This window comes from Cheilinus undulatus, linkage group 21 (genome assembly GCF_018320785.1).
Source record: "Cheilinus undulatus linkage group 21, ASM1832078v1, whole genome shotgun sequence".
Taxonomy (NCBI): Eukaryota; Metazoa; Chordata; class Actinopteri; order Labriformes; family Labridae; genus Cheilinus; species Cheilinus undulatus.
In genome coordinates, this window is record NC_054885.1 from 18,910,709 (window position 1) to 18,929,449 (window position 18,741).

The window sequence follows — 18,741 nt, forward strand, 5'->3', positions numbered from 1 at the left end:
TACACTATTCAGTGTCTTCTCTAAAGGCTCTTAAAACACACTTGGGTGGTCTTTAATACCTTTTGATTGTTTTTTTTTTTAACTTTTTATTCAGGGTTGTAGGTGAAGAAGTCTAAGAGTCACTTTTACTTAACCCAGAGTCTGAAATTGGCTTCATGTACTCTGGTTAAATAATGTACAGGAAGAAGAGAGATCTTGTGTGGCCAATCTCTTCTAACTAGCATCAGTGTAAGTCTACAAGAGAAGCCACTTATAGTTAAAATATTTAACATTGCTTTCAGAAATGAATGCATCCACTTATTAAATGTTTCTATAATATTTTTACTAGTCTTTTTATTCACACAAAAACTCAAATGACACAACTAACCATTAGAGGAAGCAGACTTTACCACAAACTGCATCAACTTTTTCATTCAGTAACTGTTTTGTGATGGTCATCCTCACTTTTGCAGGTGTTGTTTAGCTTCATCAAGAGCCTGAAAACAGAATAAAAATGTCAGTGATCGAAACTATAATTATATGGAACCAAACAGACAACAAAAGAAAAGACAACACAAGGAAACCTTCTGAATGGCGTTCACAGCAGAGTGGTCATCTTGCAGTCTTGCCTGGGTCAAAGCCCTCTCAAAATGCGAGACAGAAGTTTCAAAATTTCTGAGTTTTACTGACATAAAACAGAAAGAAAGTCACATTATGAGTTCAATTATGACAGCTATGCAGTATGAAAAGGCTCACTGAATATCACACAAATAAGCTGATTGTATGAAGACATTTTCTAATTATATTGCGAAAGGAAGACTTACATTCTGACTGTGCCACCAAAACATTGGCATTTATCTGCCATTTCAAATCTGCAATTTCATCAGCTGCAGTGACTGAATTGATGCCGTAGTCTCTTGCTTCGTTGTAGCGTTCCAGCTCCAAATAACAGCAACCAATGTTATGGAGCAACCAGGTCTTCTCCAAACCATCACACACCAGGGGAATCTTCTTCTCCCAGCTTAAGTTTGAAGACAAGGAAAAGGGAACTACCACTTACTACACACATTGTAATGTAAACCATTGCTAAATAAGAGGGCTGGTACTTACAAGCCAATGGCCTGGTTGTACTGTCCAATCTGGGCATAAATCTGCCCGATGTTGTCAAGAGCTCGCGACATTGCCTCTGAGAGTTTGCTGTTGGCAACAAAGATCGCTGAGCATTTGCTCTATTACTGCAAAATACATTCACTCCTGTTGTGTCATTTCTAACGGTTCTTACCACCCTGAAGCCAGCTCCAAGTCTTTTTGATGATGTTCCAATGCTTTGTCCAAGTCTCCCAAGTCAAACAAGGCATTCCCAATACAACTGTGCAGGCTGCCCATAACCTCTTTCTTATCTGGCATGTCTTTCTCTGACCACCCCTGAACGATATTCATGACCTCCACTGCCTTCTTCAGACTACCCTCCGCATTTCCAGACGTCAACTCTAAGACAACAAACATAACTGAGCATTTTTAAGTTCAAACAAAGTGAGAAGGTAAACAGAAGCCTGTTTTACCTGCATCAATTTCATCCAGACTTTTCAGCAGAAATGGAACAAGATCGTAGGATGGGCTTCGATGGGGCTTGGTACTTTTTTGCTTGCGCTGCCCCTCTGGTGAACAGATTGGTTTCTTTTGACTCAAAAACTTGGTGCAAGTGTCGAGAGATGTGAGGCAGCTCTGAATGACGTCTTGCAGTCGTTCCCCACCTTTTGACTTACTTTTTGTCAAATCTGCAAATCATTCAGTCAAACAGAATAAAATGTTTATGGGATTAAATGACCATAAAGAACAGAAAAGCCTGAATAAGAAACTAGTTGATTTTGAACTACATCAACAAGTGAAGAAAAGACAAAGATAAACAAAAACATACTACTTTACTGCATACCACCTTCATTATTAAGCAGGTTTTCTAGAAACTTCTTGTCGCTGTAAAACTCTCCAAGCAGTTTCTTGGTCGTCTTCTCACTCTTTGGGATCTTCTGGTTTCGCTGTTTTTTCTCTGTGGTCAGATGCTGAGTAGCAGTGACAGGCTGTTCCATCTTAGTAGTCTGTTGATCAGACACATAACAGGACTGAATTTCACATTAAAACAACTCCAGAACCTGCTTTTTAAAAGAGTGGGAAGTGATTACAGTACCAGCACATGATTCATATCTGTTCTGTTGAGTCACTATTATCATATAAAATGTTCCTTTAAATCCTGATTTATTGAAGTTAGAAACAACAAGAGGCTTACGTCCTCATTCTTAATCTCCAATTTCATAGAAGAAGGACCTACAGGAAAGCGAAAAATGGATTAGATTGTAAGTAAGAGGAATATCTAATTTGCTGCAACAGACTAAAGTACTTACTGCCAACAGAATTTTCAATGGCTCCCTCTGCTTTCTGGATACCTAGTTTGAACTCCTGCATTAGAGGACGTAGCTTTTGTCCTCTGTGGTAAAACACCAGTGCAAATTCAAATTTTCCCATATAGTACAGAGCTTCTGCTTTCTGGTACAACCCCTGAAAAATTACAATGAAATAATTAGTCTTACTTTTTTAAAAAATTCTGAAGACTTGATAGTGGTTTATTTGGTAAAACAGGAAAAGTAAATGGTGTTTTTTGTCTGTGTGGTGGAAGCAACTAGCAGTGTACCTTAAAAAATGTCTTATCTTCTTTAAGGGAAGCTTCAGCATCTTTCAGCGCATTTTCAAACTGCCCCATCCTCAGGTAACACTTGGATCGGCCGACAAGGCATGTCTTATCGTCAGGTTTCATAGACAGCGCCTAAAGAAAACCAACAGCAGTGCAAGCTTTTAAAAGCAGTGTTGACAAACATGAGCCATATTCACATTTACACAGAACTCCAGACAATTTCCTGAATTTGATTTTCCTGAAATGTACCCATCCAGACTTTCCTGCTAGCCCCCTCAATTTTTCCCTGTCCCTACCAATCCATTGCATTGACAAGCAAACTGCAGTAAAATTACCAGCTGTGAGGGACCAGTGAGAATGAGCAGAGGCAGACTTTACCATTTGGCAAAGATAGGCAATTGCCCGGGGCCCCTGTGAACACATAATTTAGATGACCCCTTTTCCTTGGGAATCTCAAGGAGTTAACACACTCATTTAAAAGTTTGAAATTTAATGTTACAGTGAAAGCTTTGTTAAGTAGGAAGTGTATCTAGCTAATCTAGCTTCTTTAGCCCTAACTGTGGCTATGTTAGCTGCATTAGATTTTGGTGTCATGGAGAACAATCTTTTTTCCTGTAAGCAGACTGTTTGCTGGGTTTTATCAAATGTTTTGTTAATAAGTTTTTCAGGTAAAGTTTTGGCATTTAACTTTTGGTATCCTATCCCTTACCCTAAATGGCAGAAGTTTAGATTAACTTTATTTTGACACTTTTAGTATTTACGTCCGTTCTGACCAAGGATGTCTGTGGTCCGTTTCCTCGTGTTGTCTGTCTTGTTAAAACATAACCAAAAAAGAAGGAAAGAAAGAGAGAAAGAAGAGAAAATCCAAAATGGAACAAAGATCTTTTTCTTTGAGTTAATTGTAATTATTTATTAAAATAAAGATGCATATTTGTTATTACATTTCTCTACTGTAATTTGGTTGTCGGGTGTCGACTAAGGGTCTCCAAATGGACATTTTGAAATAGGCCTTGACATTTCTACACCAAAAATAAATAAATAATAATAATAATTGCCAAAAAGTATTTTTTGGTTGGCTTTTACATCAAGTAACAAAAACTTTCTCTGATAAGAATTTCAAAAAGAGGAGAACAATTGATGTGGAGGACTCCATGCCTGTGTTCACTTAGGGCCCTAAAATTGCTAAAATCTGCCAATGGAAACATGAAAGTAAGAGAATTTTAAGTTACCAAGAAAATGTCTATGTAAAGGTTGCATTTGTAGGAAAAGGCTATTGAGAAAGTATTGCATTTTTGTCACTAAGGGATGATCAACTTGTGTCAATACAATTATCATTCATTTCCCATTCTGCAGCAGCTGAACCCAACAGCATTTCAATGTGCACTTCAATTTTCTGCTGTAACTATGTGGGCATAAAAAACTGTTTAACTGCTCACAAAAGTACGGAGCCCAGGAGGTGACATGAACGTGTTTATTTTTATAATACGCGCGTGCGATTTCTCTGTATCTCGCATGCGCGTTTTACTTATATAGTATAGACTAATTCGCGCGAGAAACTGTAAAATAGCGCGCACGGCATACGAATAAAACGCGCGCGCGAGACACTAAAACGCGCGTGCGTATTAAAAAAAATAAACATGTTCATGTCACTTCCCGTGCTCCGTACAAATAATAAATGAGTAATGAGCACTTAAACGGTTGTTATAATATGCAGTTCGCCGTCATAAAACCTTAAAATATTGTTTGAGTTGGTATTTTAGATGTGTGGGCCTTGTATCAGTACAAGGTTTAATGCACAGCTAGCTGATTATTAGCTCCTAACTTACCGCAGTGTAGCTGTCTATCGCCTTGTTGTACACTCCTTTAAGGTACAAACAGTCCCCAACAGCTACGAGAGTGGAGAAGACGTCCTTCGGCTTTTGAGCTTCGTTATCCACGTCTGTGTCTGACATATTTTAGTATTTTTGTTACACCACCTGCAGAAAGTTTAACTCGGGGTTTTCAGCTGGTATCACAGCAACCCCTCTAACAAACCGTGGGGGAGAAACAGCGCCACCCTCTGCTCAGCCCTGGATAATGCGTCTTAAAATTTCAATCTCAATTGTGATTGTAAACTGCCTAAAATGTGGATATATTTCTTTATGCTTAAGTTATAACGCAAAAAGAAGACAAACAGCTTAGGGGAAACCCAGAGGAGGCCAACTTTATTGACATGGCTGGTACTTTCCAAGGGCAAAGAGAGGATGATTTCACCAGAAGGTCAGAAACGATGAGCAAAGATGAGGACACTTTTCTACATTTAGTGCACCAACACAACTGAACATTACAAGTTTCCATCATTGCACAGTGCTTCACCATCTAGGACAACAGCAAACACATATCATATGTCATATTTGCTCTATTCTTATGCCCACCTGTTGCAGTCAGCCTGCATCATAGCCATTCAATTTCTATTTCTGTCTAAATATCAAGAAAAACATCTCCTTTATTTCCATCCTAATAGACTCTTCTTCACAAAAGAAAAGTGTCCTTATCTTACACCAATGGTTCTATCAGACAGCAAGTTTACAATAAATATACATATCAAATAAAAAAAATGGAAAAAAAAATATTCAACTATCATCACAAATCAACACTTTACATTCCAGTAAAATGTACAATGCAGCAATCTGTGAATGGCAACATCAAACATAAAACCTGTGACAACAAGAAGGAAGAGGACTTTGCTGGCTCTAAAACCAGCACAGCGGTCTCCACGGTGGTCTTTCTCCTGTGCTTCAGATGTAATGTTTGTGGAGGTTTAAGCTCCACCTGTAAATAATAAAAAAGGCTCCTATTTGCCTATGACATGGATGCAGTTTTCAGTGCGGATTCACAGCAGCCAACTTTCTGTCTGACAGATTCTTCATTAAGAGAAGGAGGCTGCTTGCTCAGTGATTTTCATCAAAAATCATTAAGCAAGGGACTCACTCTCATGCAGAGAAAACCTCCTCAGCAGCAAGTTGAGACGAGCTGGGTAATAGCTTGCTAAGTTGCGTCTCAAGAGTTTCCCCAGGGCGTCACTTCCTGCATGGATCCCTATAAGCTCTGATACAATAGCTGCACAATCTCTCCTATCTCAGACAGAAGAGAATATTTGGACCAGTTGCTAGCCATTACTGACTTTCAAGTTTGTTTCATCCTGCAGAGAAGAAACCCAAATCAAGAACCAGTAAAACTATCAACTCAGTCTGAGCCGTCTTGGTGCTGTTGCTATACGGGATTGCTGCGTGTGGTCATTGGGTTGCATTCATTCAGTCAATGGCATAGACAAGAATCTGACTTGCAATAAGTCAGTCATTAAATATGGATGGTGAGTCAGGGGGTTGACGTTGAAAAGTCCTGATGTAGTATCTTTAAGGTTGAGGAATCCTCAAATTAACCAAATTGGAAGAAGAAATTTCCTGGTCCAGATGCTGAAACAAACAAAAATCAACAACAATGACAAGATTTAATCAATAATCTATACTCTAAATCAAGGTTTTATTCTAACCAGTGAAGCAGAAAGGAGTGCATGTTTCTTGTGTTACTTTACCTTCAAAACTGAAACCTCCTGGACCTCCAAAGAAGGCCTTGAAAATGTTGTTGGCATCAAAGTCTGGTGAAAATTAGATATGAAAAAGGATAAACATCCAAACAGAACATATTTTAGCCAGCTACTTGTAATCAAAGCAGCTTTTTAAATATAACAAGTCAGGTATTTTCAACCTTGAGACCTCCTACACCAATGCTTTCCCGTATACTGACCTCCCATGTTCATGCCGTCGTCCTCCAGATCCTGACCGCTGTCGTAACGAGACTTCTTCTTTGGATCTGAAAGCACGCTGAAAGCCTCACCCACCTCTTTAAACTTCTTCTCCTCTTCTTTCTGCACCTCAGGACTAGCTCCGCTGTGACGATCTGCAGGGAAAGAGAGGAGAATAAACAGAGTATAATCATCTGGAATGGGAGAAAACTCTAAGCATAATTATGTAAAATAGCACAATGTTATCACCTGGATGATGTAAAAGTGCACGTTTGCGGTATGCTTTCTTGATCTCGTCTTCTGTGGCATTTTTATCCACTCCGAGCACTTTGTAATAATCTTTCCGCTTGCTTTTCTTCAACTCCAGCTGGGCATTTTTCAGGAGGTGCTTGTGTTCTAAACAAAAAATGTTTTAATTTATTAAAACACTGTGTGGGAGTCGAATATATGCTGGTAGTTGAACCTAATTCTCACCCTTTGTCTTCTCTGTCTGGTAAACCTTCTCATAGTCACGCACAGCCTCTTCATACTGCTCTGTGTCCATGTAGCTGCAGCACAGAATGCACAACTCTATGAGTGCCTCTCTCTCCAGTATGATCAATAAAGAATCAGTATGATAATGGCTCTTATCTATCTGTACCAAAATACAATTCATTTACTTTGTATGCTAAGAACCAAGTTAGAGAACCTGGGCTTACCACTGCGCTCTCCGTAAATAGGCCTTTATGTAGGTCTCATCCAGTTTAATGGCCTTGGTGCAGTCTTCAACGGCCTGTTCTAGTTTCTTCAGCTTTCGAAGACAAAGAAAAAACATTGATTGTGCAAAAAACAGAGAGATTAACAGTAACCTAATTCTACTGATTAGCATGGCAGCTGGAAAAACAACACTACTACACATTTATACAGTTAGTGAGATAGCAGGAGCCTGTATAAATGGATGTTTTATGCTTACTTCAGAATCTCAAAGTTAAAAATGTGCAAATAATGCCCAAGTATTCCAGCATACAAACTTGTTTACTCACCTTTGATCCAACAGTGGCCCTGTTACAGTACAGCTTAGCATTAGTCTTAATGTTGTTGGGGTCTATTGTTAGTGCTTCAGAGTAGAGCTCATAGGCTGCATCAAAGTTTCCTTCCTTGAACGCCTTGTTCCCTTCCTCCTTCTTTGCTTTTAAAGCTTTGGCATTCTAAGACAATAAAAAGGAAAACAACTGAGTTATTCTGACCTAACAAGGTGAATGGCAGTTCAACAGAAGAGAACACCTCACAGTTATGTTTTAGATAAATTAAACTCACACTCTACTAAAGGGTTAGACACTTTTGGTACTTTCATTCTGAGTTACTCACTCTGCACGCGAGTCGGGCCTTGTCATGATCAGGAGCCATACGCAAGGCTTGGACGAAGAACTGGACCGCTTTGTCGATGCAGTCCTCATAGTACAGGCAGAGACCACGCACATACAGTGCATCAGCATTAGTGGAGTCCATCCGTAGAATATCACTAAACAGGAAAAAGTCATTCATTTTAATGCCAATAAAGCAACTATGGGACATCAAAATAAAACTCTACGAGGGCTGATGTCCAGCCATGATTTATTCCCGATGTTCAAAGGTCTGTTGAGATCCAGAAGATAACCTAGAATATCTACAAATTAAAGAAATGTCAAGTAACTGTAATGTGTAAAAAAAAAATCACACTCTGGTGAATAGATAATAAAAAAATTTTGGCAATCACTACCTTCTCTAGATGTCAGCATACACTGATTTAGTGGCTTAGTAACTGGCGGTCAAAGTTATTAATTTCCTCTTTTAAACTAAGAGAATGCTTACATATTAGACAATAATTTTCAAATGATGACAGTTTTACATATACAGTCATGTACATAAGTTTTAGTCATGTAAGGAGCTAAGGATTCATTATGGGGCCTGATGTGCTACAACCCTGGACGGGGCAGAGTCAAGCTCGATAAATGTACACACACGTGTGGCTCTTGGCAGCCAATGTCAGATTCAACATAATTTTTCTAGTTTGAGCCTTTTCACCTCTAGTGATACGCACAGAGACCTTTTTCAGGATTTTGGGGCATCCACAGCATGACCAGGAGTTTGTGGCAACCTCACTACCTACCCCAGGCCATGCTTACTCACCACATCCACTCCCTACTCTGCCAAATTATTTTCACGGGCCCCTGATAACATGCAAGGACATCCAGAGCATGACCTGGGTTGTGTCAATCCTCCTTTCTGTCCTCAGGAGGGCTCTCCATTACATGTCTTTCTTCAGCCTCAATTTTTGGCCCAAACATGCCTTAAATTTCTGCACAGTACTGTATGCCAGTACAGGTTGAGTTGGTGTTAGGCATTACAGCACATGCACTTCACCTCATCTTTTTCTGCTTTCACCTTGAACTCAATTTGACAAATTCCAATATGGTTTAAAAAATAAGTTGATATCAGTACTTTGGTAACTGATGTCTTACCTGGCAACAGACTGAGCTTCAGGGTAACGTCCCAGCAGGGCTAAGCACTCTGCCTTTAGTATCTTGAATCTGTGGCATGCCGGGGCGGACTCCAAGGCACGATCCATGCAAAAAACCACCTGAAGACGACCACAGCACACTTTCACTTTGTGCTAATGGACATGTCTGTCCCTGGTGAAATGGATTTCACAAAAGTGTCAAAATACAGTAATGTAGCCACTATACAGCTTACCATCCTGTAGTCTCTCTTCTCAAAGCCAATCTCTGCCATTCTCTCATATTCAAGGATTGAATCTGCGTTCTTTACCTGATAAAGAAATTGCAGTTGTTCAGTATCTGTGAAACACATGGGATTTTTGGTTTAAAAACTACCATGTTCTCTGTGCCAAGTGTACTGCTCATACTGTACTGCTTTTTCCATGAATAGTCCGATTAGGAATTATCATAAACTCTAGTTTATCTCTTCTTAAACCACTCAGTGTCAGATCTTTTCACTTTACTTGCACCAAAGCTAATCTGGTAGTGGATAATCTGAGCCATGTTGTCAGATCATGCTCTGTCAAACTGAGGTTATCTCACCTCCTGCTGGACTTGGCTGTTGTCAGGCTCTAGCTCCAGAACCCTCTGGAAACAGCGGCTGGCAGCCATGGCATTACCCAGCGACAGGTGGCACTTGCCCTCTCGCAGATGTCCCTGTGTGTAACAGACAATGAGTTCACACACTGAAGTGAGACTGTGTCTTAATATACTCTACTGGAAATCATACTTCAACTCTTAAAGATATGGTGTAGCTCTATCTAAAATCTAAACAAAGCTGGCATGTCAATCGGTTCTACCGGGCATTTCTTAAAAAGGTGGGACATATGAAATGCAAATATAACAGAACAGGGTGATTTTCAAAAGGGCTGAAACCACATATTTCATCAAAATAAAGCACAAGGACTATGTTTTGAATGATGAAATTGAGAGAAAGCATTGATTCTGGAAATTTATATTTCCTAATTGAAATTTGACTCCAGCGACAGGTTTCAAAAAAGGTGGGACAGTGGCAACAAAGAAGGGAGAAGCTGTGAAATGCCAAAAGAAATATCCTGGTGAGACATCTCATGATGAATCGGGTTAACTGGTAAAAGGTTGGTAACATTTTGGGTGAAAAACAAGCATCCTAGAGGGGCTAAGTCTATCTGAAGTAGAGATGGGGAAGGGGAAAAGCACTCTGAAAGACTACACTGGAGGTAGGTTGGTAGGTATAATGTTACATACAACGATTAAGGATCAAGGCTGTGTCCAAAAAAAAAAAAAAACTTTTAATTGTTTTAATTCATTAATGAATGAAATTTCACATGCCAGATGAATAAAAAAGTGAAGATAAGAATTATTCTAAAGCAAGTTTCGAAGAGTTTTCCTTCTCAGAGAAAATACTGTCATGTCGCCCATAACCTGCCTTCATGAAGGAGTTGTCTAGTCGGACTGCTTGCTGGCAATCTTCTAAAGCCTCTCTGTACCGACACAACATCATAAGTGTGGCTGCCCGGTTTCCATAGTAACTTGCATTCTTCGGACACATGTCTATAAAAAATAAAATCAACGTAGAGAAGGAATTCAAATTTTGAGATCACATCAAACATTAAAATAACATCATCATATCAACTGGCAAGAAAAACACACAGTTTCTTAGGTGATGATTACCTATGGCCTTGGTGTAATAGTTGAATGCTTCTGCATAATCCTTCTTGATGTAAAAGGCATTGCCTTGCTCTTTGAAGCCTTCTGCTTCCCTGTAAAAGCAGAAAGCAAGAGCAAAGGTTAATGCAAACTTGGAAGAAAAGAGTCTATGACAAAACGTGTAAAGTCACAGGGGTTAAAGCTACCCGACTATTCGACAGTGAACTTGTGGGGGGGGTGGGGGGTGGGGTGGGGGGGCACTGACGTAGACTAATTCATGTCTCTTCTCTTACAGACAGGAGTTGTTAAGTTCTATTTTAGATACAACTGATAAAAACGTAGCACAAAAAGTACAGAAATTTGTGTTTGGTAGAATATTTCTCTGTTGTAACATTGCTTCTTGACAATAAATTTTAGCCTGTTTATTTTCCTCTTAAATGGTGCCACATTTGTAAGGAACATGCATTTGTGGGATGAGCAGCAGAGCTGAGTATGTGGGTTGTGTCCGTGAAAAATTAGCCAAATCTTCTCTGCCAGTGCCAAACAGCTTATTCTGCCATTGACTCTTGTTTGGTGGACTGGATGATTGAAGTTTGAAGAAATAAGACATATTGGCAATTTAACAATTTATTAATTTACCAAACAGGAGCCTCAGTAGCGTGTGAAAGAACCATACACAGCCACAACAGACTGGCACCTCCTCCTCATGCTGGTCACCAGCCTAGTCACACACTGCTGTGGGATGGCATCCCATTCTTCAACCAGCATTGGTCACAAGCCAGCCAGCGTGGTTGTGTTGGTCTCTCTGGCATGAACAGCACGACCAAGCTGATCCCACAAGTGTTCAATGGGGTTAAGGTTAGGAATGCTGGCAGGCCATTCCATCCTCTCCACTCCCAAATTCTGGAGGTAGTCTCTGATGAACCCCACTCTGTGGGGGCAAGTGTTGTCATCTTGGAGAATAGAGTTCGGTCCCACACAGTGCAGATATGGGGTTGCCACTGGTTGCAGAATCTCATATCCATATCTCTCTGTGTTGAGATTGCCTCCAATGATGATAAGCCTCATTTTTCCAGTGAGGGAGATGCTGCCCCACACATCACACTGCCTCCACCAAAAGATGTTACTCTGTCGGTGCAGCAATCAGCATAGCGCTCTCCACGCCATCTCCACACTTTGACCTTTGATCCAACTGCCATAGGCAGAATCTGGACTCATCGCTGAACATAACGTTCTTCCACATGTTCAGGTTCCAGTGCACGTGTTGCCGGCACCAGTGCAAACGGGCCTGACGGTGAAGGGCAGTCATGGCAGGCCTCCTGGCAGCCCCTTGGAGACTGGAGATTGGCTGCGTGCAGTCTGTTCCGGATTGTCTGGGCAGAGAGCCATCAGCCATATCGTCCTAAAAGCTTGACTTTGAATCTGTAGAAGACAGGCTACGGTGCCTAAGTGCTGATAGGGTGATGAAACGGTCTTCTTGGGCTGTCGACTTCTTGGGACGCCAACTTCGTGGCCAGTCTCTGACATCGCCCGTTATAAGGAACTTGGCCTTCAGTTTGGAGATGGTACTAGGGTTCACTCCAAACAATGCTGCAACTTGGTTTTGCGGAACACCAGCTTGAAGTTGCCCTATCGCATGGGCCCTATCCAGATCAGTCAAACGTGGCATGCCAATTCTTGGAGCAGACACCTACTGACCACTGCTGCCAATCAGGTGCCTGATTGGCAACATCTGGGGGTACCAGAAGCTCAAAATAAGAGTCAACAGCAAAATGAGCTGTTTGGCACTGGCAGAGAAGATTTGGCTAATTTTTCACGGACGCAACCCACATACTCAGCTCTGCTGCTCATCCCACAAATGCATGTTCCTTACAAATGTGGCACCATTTAAAAGGGAAATAAACAGGCTTTCCAACGGTATAAGTTTTATTGCCAAGAAGCAATATTACAACGAAGAAATATTCTACCAAACACAAATGTCCTTACTTTTTGTGCTGAGTTTAGAAACTATATAGTTTTAAACATATATAATGGGAAAAGTACTGACACATTTGGCAACCTTACTCAGAAGGACAGTCATGTCACATCGTTACATTTGTAATAGTAATACTAATGTAGAGGGCATGTCCAGGATTGTAACTGGCAGTGAGTAACAGAGCTTTCTGGCCCGAGTTAGCTAAACATAGAAAGAGTCAAAGCAGCAGAGCATGAGTGTCTACTCCAATCAAACACGAGGCTATTTTGTGAAGCAGGCCGGGGGGAAGAGCCAGGAACATATGACACCATGCTGTGGGCTACTGCCATGACTTTTTTTGGAAACCTTTCATGTTTTACATCACGACCACACAGTGAGTGAGTGATGTCAGCTTACTAGCTTTGTATTTAACAGTAAAGCTATATCCTTATCCCAATTGTTTTGACACTTGACGGTTTATGAAATATAGTGGCTCTAATTAAGCTGACAAAAACCCAAAAACCAGGCACAAGAGCTAGCTAGGTGGAGGACAACCATGCTAAACGCTCTCTGAATTTGGCTAAACAGTGAGCGGCTAGTTTTCAGACAGAGACGAGAATTTTAACACACTAAAGACCTTTTAGTAAACATGTCAGTACATGACATGGTTACAAGTATATCACATCTGCTGACAACAGAGCCTGGATTTTCCGTACCTCTCTAATTCTTCGTCACTAAGCAGGTCCATATCAGGGTCCATGTTCACAGAATCACAGCTCTCCGTCGCCATTTTGCCGTTAACGGGGAGGGGCGGGGCTTCATACTGCAGTAGTTACGCGTACTGTAAACAGGAAGTAGTTCACGGGGTAAGGAAAGCGTTTTGCTTACATGTTATAACTGTTTTAATAATATTTACCGCTCAACTTACATGTAACTAATACCAGTTTATTATGTATGAAGACATTAGTTTCATTTGAATCAGCCAGTTTTATTTTTATTTAGCTGTCTTCTTAGTGACATCGCTATTCTGTATCTCCCGGAAAGCTAATGCTAAGCTAACCTGACAGACGTTAGCATCATTGACAGTTGTGGATACTGATAAAAGCATGGCAAGCATGAGCTCTTTCATTTTTTATCGTGGTTGTTTATCAAACGTTTTCTACAATTTTAACAATGTTGATAAACGGAGCTCTAACATGGCTCTGCTATGCTCCTTCACTGTGAAATTAGGGTCGTGCTTGACTCAACAGTTTCTTATTTGTGTCTCCAAATACAGATTTTCAACCCTAAGGCGGAGTCATGGGTAAAAGTTGTAAAGTGGTTGTTTGTGGCCAGGCTGCAGTTGGTAAAACTGCTGTATTGGAGCAACTTCTGTATGCCAATCATGTTGCAGGTATGCCTGATCTTGAGTAATAACACTGATGTTCACTTATGTAACACTCTTAACCTGCATGGGATGCACCTATATGAAAGTAACTGTTGATTGGTAATTATATGATTTCTATGGAAGCCCTTGAAGGACACGCACCTAAACATTTGATTTTACTCACAAAGAAGGAGTCTCTTGTGCTGTGAGGTCAGTGCTCTGTGGGGACTAGTAACAAACAAAAGATGTTTTAATAGATTCTTTCTCAAAGGCTGATCCATGCAAGAAACTACTTCATCAGGGAAGAGGTACTACTACTGTTTGACTCTGATGAAGATGCAGTAAGCATCGAAACTTTAGTCCTGTGCACCTGATGAAATTGCTAAAAGTAACTTGTGTGCTCCACTTTCTTCTTTTGATTTGCCTGTGAGAGAGCATCCATTGAAATCTATTTTGTATATTTGATTTTACTCCTTTTTTCCTGTGATAAAGAGCACATTTCACTTGCTTTCATAAGATCTCAACTGATTTATGTCTTTATCTCAGGAAAGCAATACGTCTTTCATGATAACATGTTAATATTAATGCTTTATTCATGGAGTAATTGACTCATTATCACTAGAAAAACAGTGTTAATGAATTGAGATCTTGAGATAACGCCCACAGTTTCTCAGTATCATAGCAAAACTGAGTAAAAATACCCAAAGATGCATCTCTTCTTTGGGCTTCCATAGATAGCTTCATTTTTATGCTTTAAATCAGGGGTTGCCAAACTTTTCAGTCCAGTCACTTTTCAGTGACCCTTTAAAATACAGGTCTGCTCTAGAGGGCATATCTACCATTGTCCCAGCATGTGTGTTTGTATGTCTAATGTTAGGCTCAGAGCCCATGGAGACCTTGGAGGACATCTACATTGGCTCCATAGAAACTGATCGCGGCACACGGGAGCAGGTGCGTTTCTATGACACCCGAGGACTCCGCGATGGGATGGAGTTTCCTCGACATTACTTCACTTTTGCAGATGGCTTTGTGCTTGTCTACAGCATTGACAGTAAAGAGTCGTTTAAGCGGATGGAAGCCCTAAAGAAAGAAATCGACCGTCACCGAGACAAGAAAGAGGTGAGGACTGAACCCATTTGACTAATGTTCAATGTTAATTCTCTTCAAGTCACATGTACTAATGGCACTCTGATGTGGACAGAGCCAGAGTTAACACCAACTGGATTCTAATCTAGTGATCCTGATCCACAGGTGACCATTGTGGTGTTGGGTAACAAACTGGACAGGCAGGATGAGAGGAGAGTCGATGCTAACATGGCCCAGAACTGGGCCAAGAACGAGAAGGTGAGGCTGTGGGAGGTGTCGGTGGTGGATCGGCGCACGCTGATTGAACCCTTCGTCTACCTGGCGAGCAAAATGACCCAACCACAGAGCAAGTCCACCTTCCCTCTTAGTCGCAATAAGAACAAGGGAAGTGGTTCAACAGACAGCTAAATGGGCAGATGCTGATGCTACACTGAAGTCAGAGAAGGAAGGAAGGGAGAGGAGAGATTTTAGAGCTTCAAACCTATTTGTACATACTGATGTATAGAGGTAAAAGGAGCTGGTTTCAGGAATGTAGAAAGAAAGTGGGATGATTGTATGGATTTTTTCATAGAATGGGTGCTCTTGATGTTACAACGGCATCTAGATTTGATGCTTTTGAGGAATAAGACATTATCTTAACTGAGAATGCTGATCATTTTTTATATCAGCAAAGAAATCAAGGAACTTAATGCGTTTTATTTTTCAGTCCCATTTTATTTGATTGGGATTTGGTCCAACTATTCACATGCAGTCTTTGAGGTGATGCTAAGTTCTTGAACTACTGACAATCCACATTTCGAGCTTAGTTTCAACAAGACATCAGACTTTCACTGTATAAAGAACTCATCTCACATGTTCACTGCTGCAGTTTTATCTACATGAACACTACACGCATTCTCAAACAGAGTTCACTATGTTAACTTATGGTTGCATCTCAAAAATGCTGAATATTCATGTTGTAAAGATACAAAATATGAAGGGATTTTATTGATAGAGTTTTGATGATGTACGGTAACTTTACTGTATGTTGATCCAGAGATTTGTCACACCTTTTATGTTTATCACTGATTAACATTCCTTCGACATGTATTGCCTTCTGCACAGTCTTTATAAATGTATATGTGGTCATATGAATCGATGTTTCTGCAGGCACAGGTGCTACGTTTCTGGTTGGAACACATGAATGACATTGAGGGTTTTTTTTTTTTTGGTTGACGAAAATGTTAAAATTAATCCAAATGTTCTTCGTCACCAACCACTGAGCCAAAATATGTGCAGCTTTCAATGTTTGTTTTTTAAAGAGACATCAACATTGTGTTTGTGCCAGAGTTAATCAGAGTTCTGTACTGTTTATGGAACTTTTTTGTTGTATAAAGTGAGGCTTTTATGCCAAGAATCAAGCAAATGATAGTCACTGGAGTTTTGTTTGCAGTTCATGTTCCATCATTGTCATATTTTGTAAAACTAACTCACTTAAAAAAATGCATATCCACTTTATTTTAGGATGAAATGTTATTAGGCATTTAGAAATTTAAGGCATCATAACAGAGAAAAACACATTACTTTGGCCAACCATTAGGGAAACTCGACGAGATGGCGTAAGATAAATTGTTACACTCGGGGTATTTGTCCCCAAAAATGGCAGCAATACATAAATGACAATACAAATAATCTACATGAATTTCTTCCAACTCTTTTTTGCTTTATTTTTTTTTTAATCAAGTGTAGACCAGATCCTAAAGATCAATATGAATTGATTTTTTTTAGGAATTTAGCCCTTTAAATGACAGTGTAAGTGCAAACCCCTGTGTAAAGTAACCATGTTATTAAACATCCCATTTTTTTTCATTTACTTTTATGCAAATTGAATTTCCTTGACTACAGCCTTGAATATGTTAAGAATGAGCAGCAACTTTGATTTATTTAGAAAAAAATAACTTAAGATTTTAATAAATTGTTTCACTCAGCGTGTAAGTGACCAAAAATGAACACCATACAAAAGTAGGAGAAAAAATACTATGCATAAAAATAGAAACAACAACCTTTTTGTATTTATTTTTTAAACAAGATTGGACCTGATCATTAATATGAAATAATAATTCTTAGGAATTTAACATTTAAAGTTTTAGTTTAAAGCAAAAACCCAGAATTTTTGTCACAAAAAGTAAAATATTTTTCATATACAATTAAGATTATCTGCGTTGTTTTTTTTTTTCAACTTTTTTTTCTTTAATTTTTTAATCATGATTAGACCAACTCATCAATACCATTTATATATAATATATATATATATATTTAACCCTTTAGATGCCAGTTTAAATGCAAAGCCATGACATGTATAATGGAAAAAAAAAATTAAAATAGACCTATTTTTCATATACAACATACAAACTGAATTCTTTTGACTGGGATTATCACAGCCTTGAATATGTTAAAACCGTGCAATATTTTTGATTTGTATTACATTCAGGGCATAAGTGTCCAAAACTAGATACCATACATAGAATGGAGTTAATATATTACACGTGTAAAAAACAACAAAAAAGACCTGGTCATAAAAATAAATTATAGATGAATTCTTATAAAGTTAACCCTTTAAATGTTTGTTTAAAAACAAATTAACAAAAAACATTTTTGTATATGGGTATTTCAGTTTTCCTCAAAGGAGATTATTACAGCTGTGGCTATGCTAATAATGAACAACATCTTTTATGTATTATTGTGTAAAATTGTAAGATTTTAATAAACTGTTAAAATAGTAACTCTATTGGAAACCCAAAAAACCCCATGCAATTTCCCCTCATGGCAAATATATGAAAATGGCTGATATTTGATGGCGAACAGGAAAATCTTCAAATTTGAAGCAAAGATGGTGGTTTAAATGAGTTTTAATGGGGCATTTTTGATCACAAACACCCTGAGTGTGTACAAACTACAGACAGTAGTGCATACAGATGTTCAAATGTTAATTTATTTTGAAGGAAATTTCCTTTTCTAGATAATTCTGGGAAAAAGAAGTGCAATCATATCAAGTGGTAGCAATGTAAGAGTATAGTATGTTGATGTCCAAGACAGACATTAGAACTTTTGATTCAGACATTTTTAAATTAAGTAATCCCGTTTATGTATTTACTAATCTATTCTACCATGTTTACTTTTAAAGTGCTTGCCAAAAGGTTGAGTTACTTATCTGCCTGCCTTGTCACTGCAAAGAACATCAGTTGCCACCTGCTTTACAAAGAAAAGTTTTTGTCCTTTTAAAATAAAACAAAATACTGTTGTGAAAAAAAAAAGAAGGAAAAAAAATCCACAGTAACAAAGTAAGACTGTTTTGGTCCATTCACTAGTGTGGTAGCTGCTTCAGTTTTTCCCCTTTTGAGGTGTTTAGAAATAAGTGTACACTGCCATCCAGTGGTCACAATAGGAAACTGCAATAGCATACGCCAGCCAGCATCACATTAGACCACATTAGAATACTTTTCAACACATCCGGCAAAACCCTTCAGATTAAAAGTACAAAAGAAGGTGGAGATCATAGGTGGAGAGTCAAAGTATCTATATTTCTTTCAGTTGTTGTTAAAGTAGAAAGGAAACTGTCACATTGATTAGAAATCCAGGCGTAAACGGTCCTGCAACTCTCTCAGTTTATTTATTTAACCTTTATTTTAGTACTTTTTATACGGTGCCAGTACCTAAATGGCTCTTGAATAGATAGCCTACTTGTGAGGGGACAAAACGCAT

General features: G+C 39.2%; 3 protein-coding genes across 3 annotated transcripts; 1 reads left to right on the plus strand and 2 right to left on the minus strand.

Moving 5' to 3' along the window:
- Positions 1-320: 320 nt before the first annotated feature.
- On the minus strand, positions 321-4,667 carry odad4 (outer dynein arm docking complex subunit 4). Its single transcript, XM_041778254.1, has 11 exons — positions 4,492-4,667; positions 2,666-2,797; positions 2,379-2,532; positions 2,264-2,301; positions 1,916-2,075; positions 1,542-1,757; positions 1,262-1,469; positions 1,090-1,176; positions 804-1,000; positions 564-664; positions 321-476 (listed from the first exon to the last, which is right to left on the minus strand). The coding sequence occupies exons 1-11, from the start codon at positions 4,615-4,617 to the stop codon at positions 441-443; spliced, it is 1,455 nt and encodes a 484-aa protein (XP_041634188.1). The 5' UTR covers positions 4,618-4,667; the 3' UTR covers positions 321-440.
- Positions 4,668-4,848: 181 nt separating this feature from the next.
- On the minus strand, positions 4,849-13,359 carry dnajc7 (DnaJ (Hsp40) homolog, subfamily C, member 7). Its single transcript, XM_041777950.1, has 14 exons — positions 13,265-13,359; positions 10,619-10,707; positions 10,374-10,498; positions 9,509-9,622; positions 9,162-9,236; positions 8,930-9,048; positions 7,797-7,950; positions 7,472-7,636; positions 7,148-7,239; positions 6,924-6,997; positions 6,699-6,845; positions 6,452-6,604; positions 6,240-6,302; positions 4,849-6,120 (listed from the first exon to the last, which is right to left on the minus strand). The coding sequence occupies exons 1-14, from the start codon at positions 13,336-13,338 to the stop codon at positions 6,083-6,085; spliced, it is 1,482 nt and encodes a 493-aa protein (XP_041633884.1). The 5' UTR covers positions 13,339-13,359; the 3' UTR covers positions 4,849-6,082.
- nkiras2 (NFKB inhibitor interacting Ras-like 2) lies at positions 13,360-17,070 on the plus strand. Its single transcript, XM_041777951.1, has 4 exons — positions 13,360-13,414; positions 13,825-13,941; positions 14,792-15,033; positions 15,166-17,070. Exons 2-4 carry the CDS (start codon positions 13,848-13,850, stop codon positions 15,406-15,408), a joined length of 579 nt encoding a protein of 192 aa, XP_041633885.1. The 5' UTR covers positions 13,360-13,414; positions 13,825-13,847; the 3' UTR covers positions 15,409-17,070.
- Positions 17,071-18,741: the final 1,671 nt, after the last annotated feature.

Coding starts and splice junctions, on each gene's coding strand:
- odad4 (XM_041778254.1), bottom strand. CDS start 4,617: ATGTCAGACACAGACGTGGATAACGAAGCTCAAAAGCCGAAGGACGTC. Junction 2,302..2,378: donor CATTGAAAATTCTGTTGGCA/GTAAGTACTTTA, acceptor GCTTTCCTGTAG/GTCCTTCTTCTATGAAATTG. Junction 477..563: donor CTGTGAACGCCATTCAGAAG/GTTTCCTTGTGT, acceptor TTCTGTTTTCAG/GCTCTTGATGAAGCTAAACA.
- dnajc7 (XM_041777950.1), bottom strand. CDS start 13,338: ATGGCGACGGAGAGCTGTGATTCTGTGAACATGGACCCTGATATGGAC. Junction 9,049..9,161: donor AGAAGAGAGACTACAGGATG/GTAAGCTGTATA, acceptor GGTCGTCTTCAG/GTGGTTTTTTGCATGGATCG. Junction 7,951..8,929: donor GAAGCTCAGTCTGTTGCCAG/GTAAGACATCAG, acceptor TTTCCTGTTTAG/TGATATTCTACGGATGGACT.
- nkiras2 (XM_041777951.1), top strand. CDS start 13,848: ATGGGTAAAAGTTGTAAAGTGGTTGTTTGTGGCCAGGCTGCAGTTGGT. Junction 13,942..14,791: donor GTATGCCAATCATGTTGCAG/GTATGCCTGATC, acceptor GTCTAATGTTAG/GCTCAGAGCCCATGGAGACC. Junction 15,034..15,165: donor GTCACCGAGACAAGAAAGAG/GTGAGGACTGAA, acceptor CCTGATCCACAG/GTGACCATTGTGGTGTTGGG.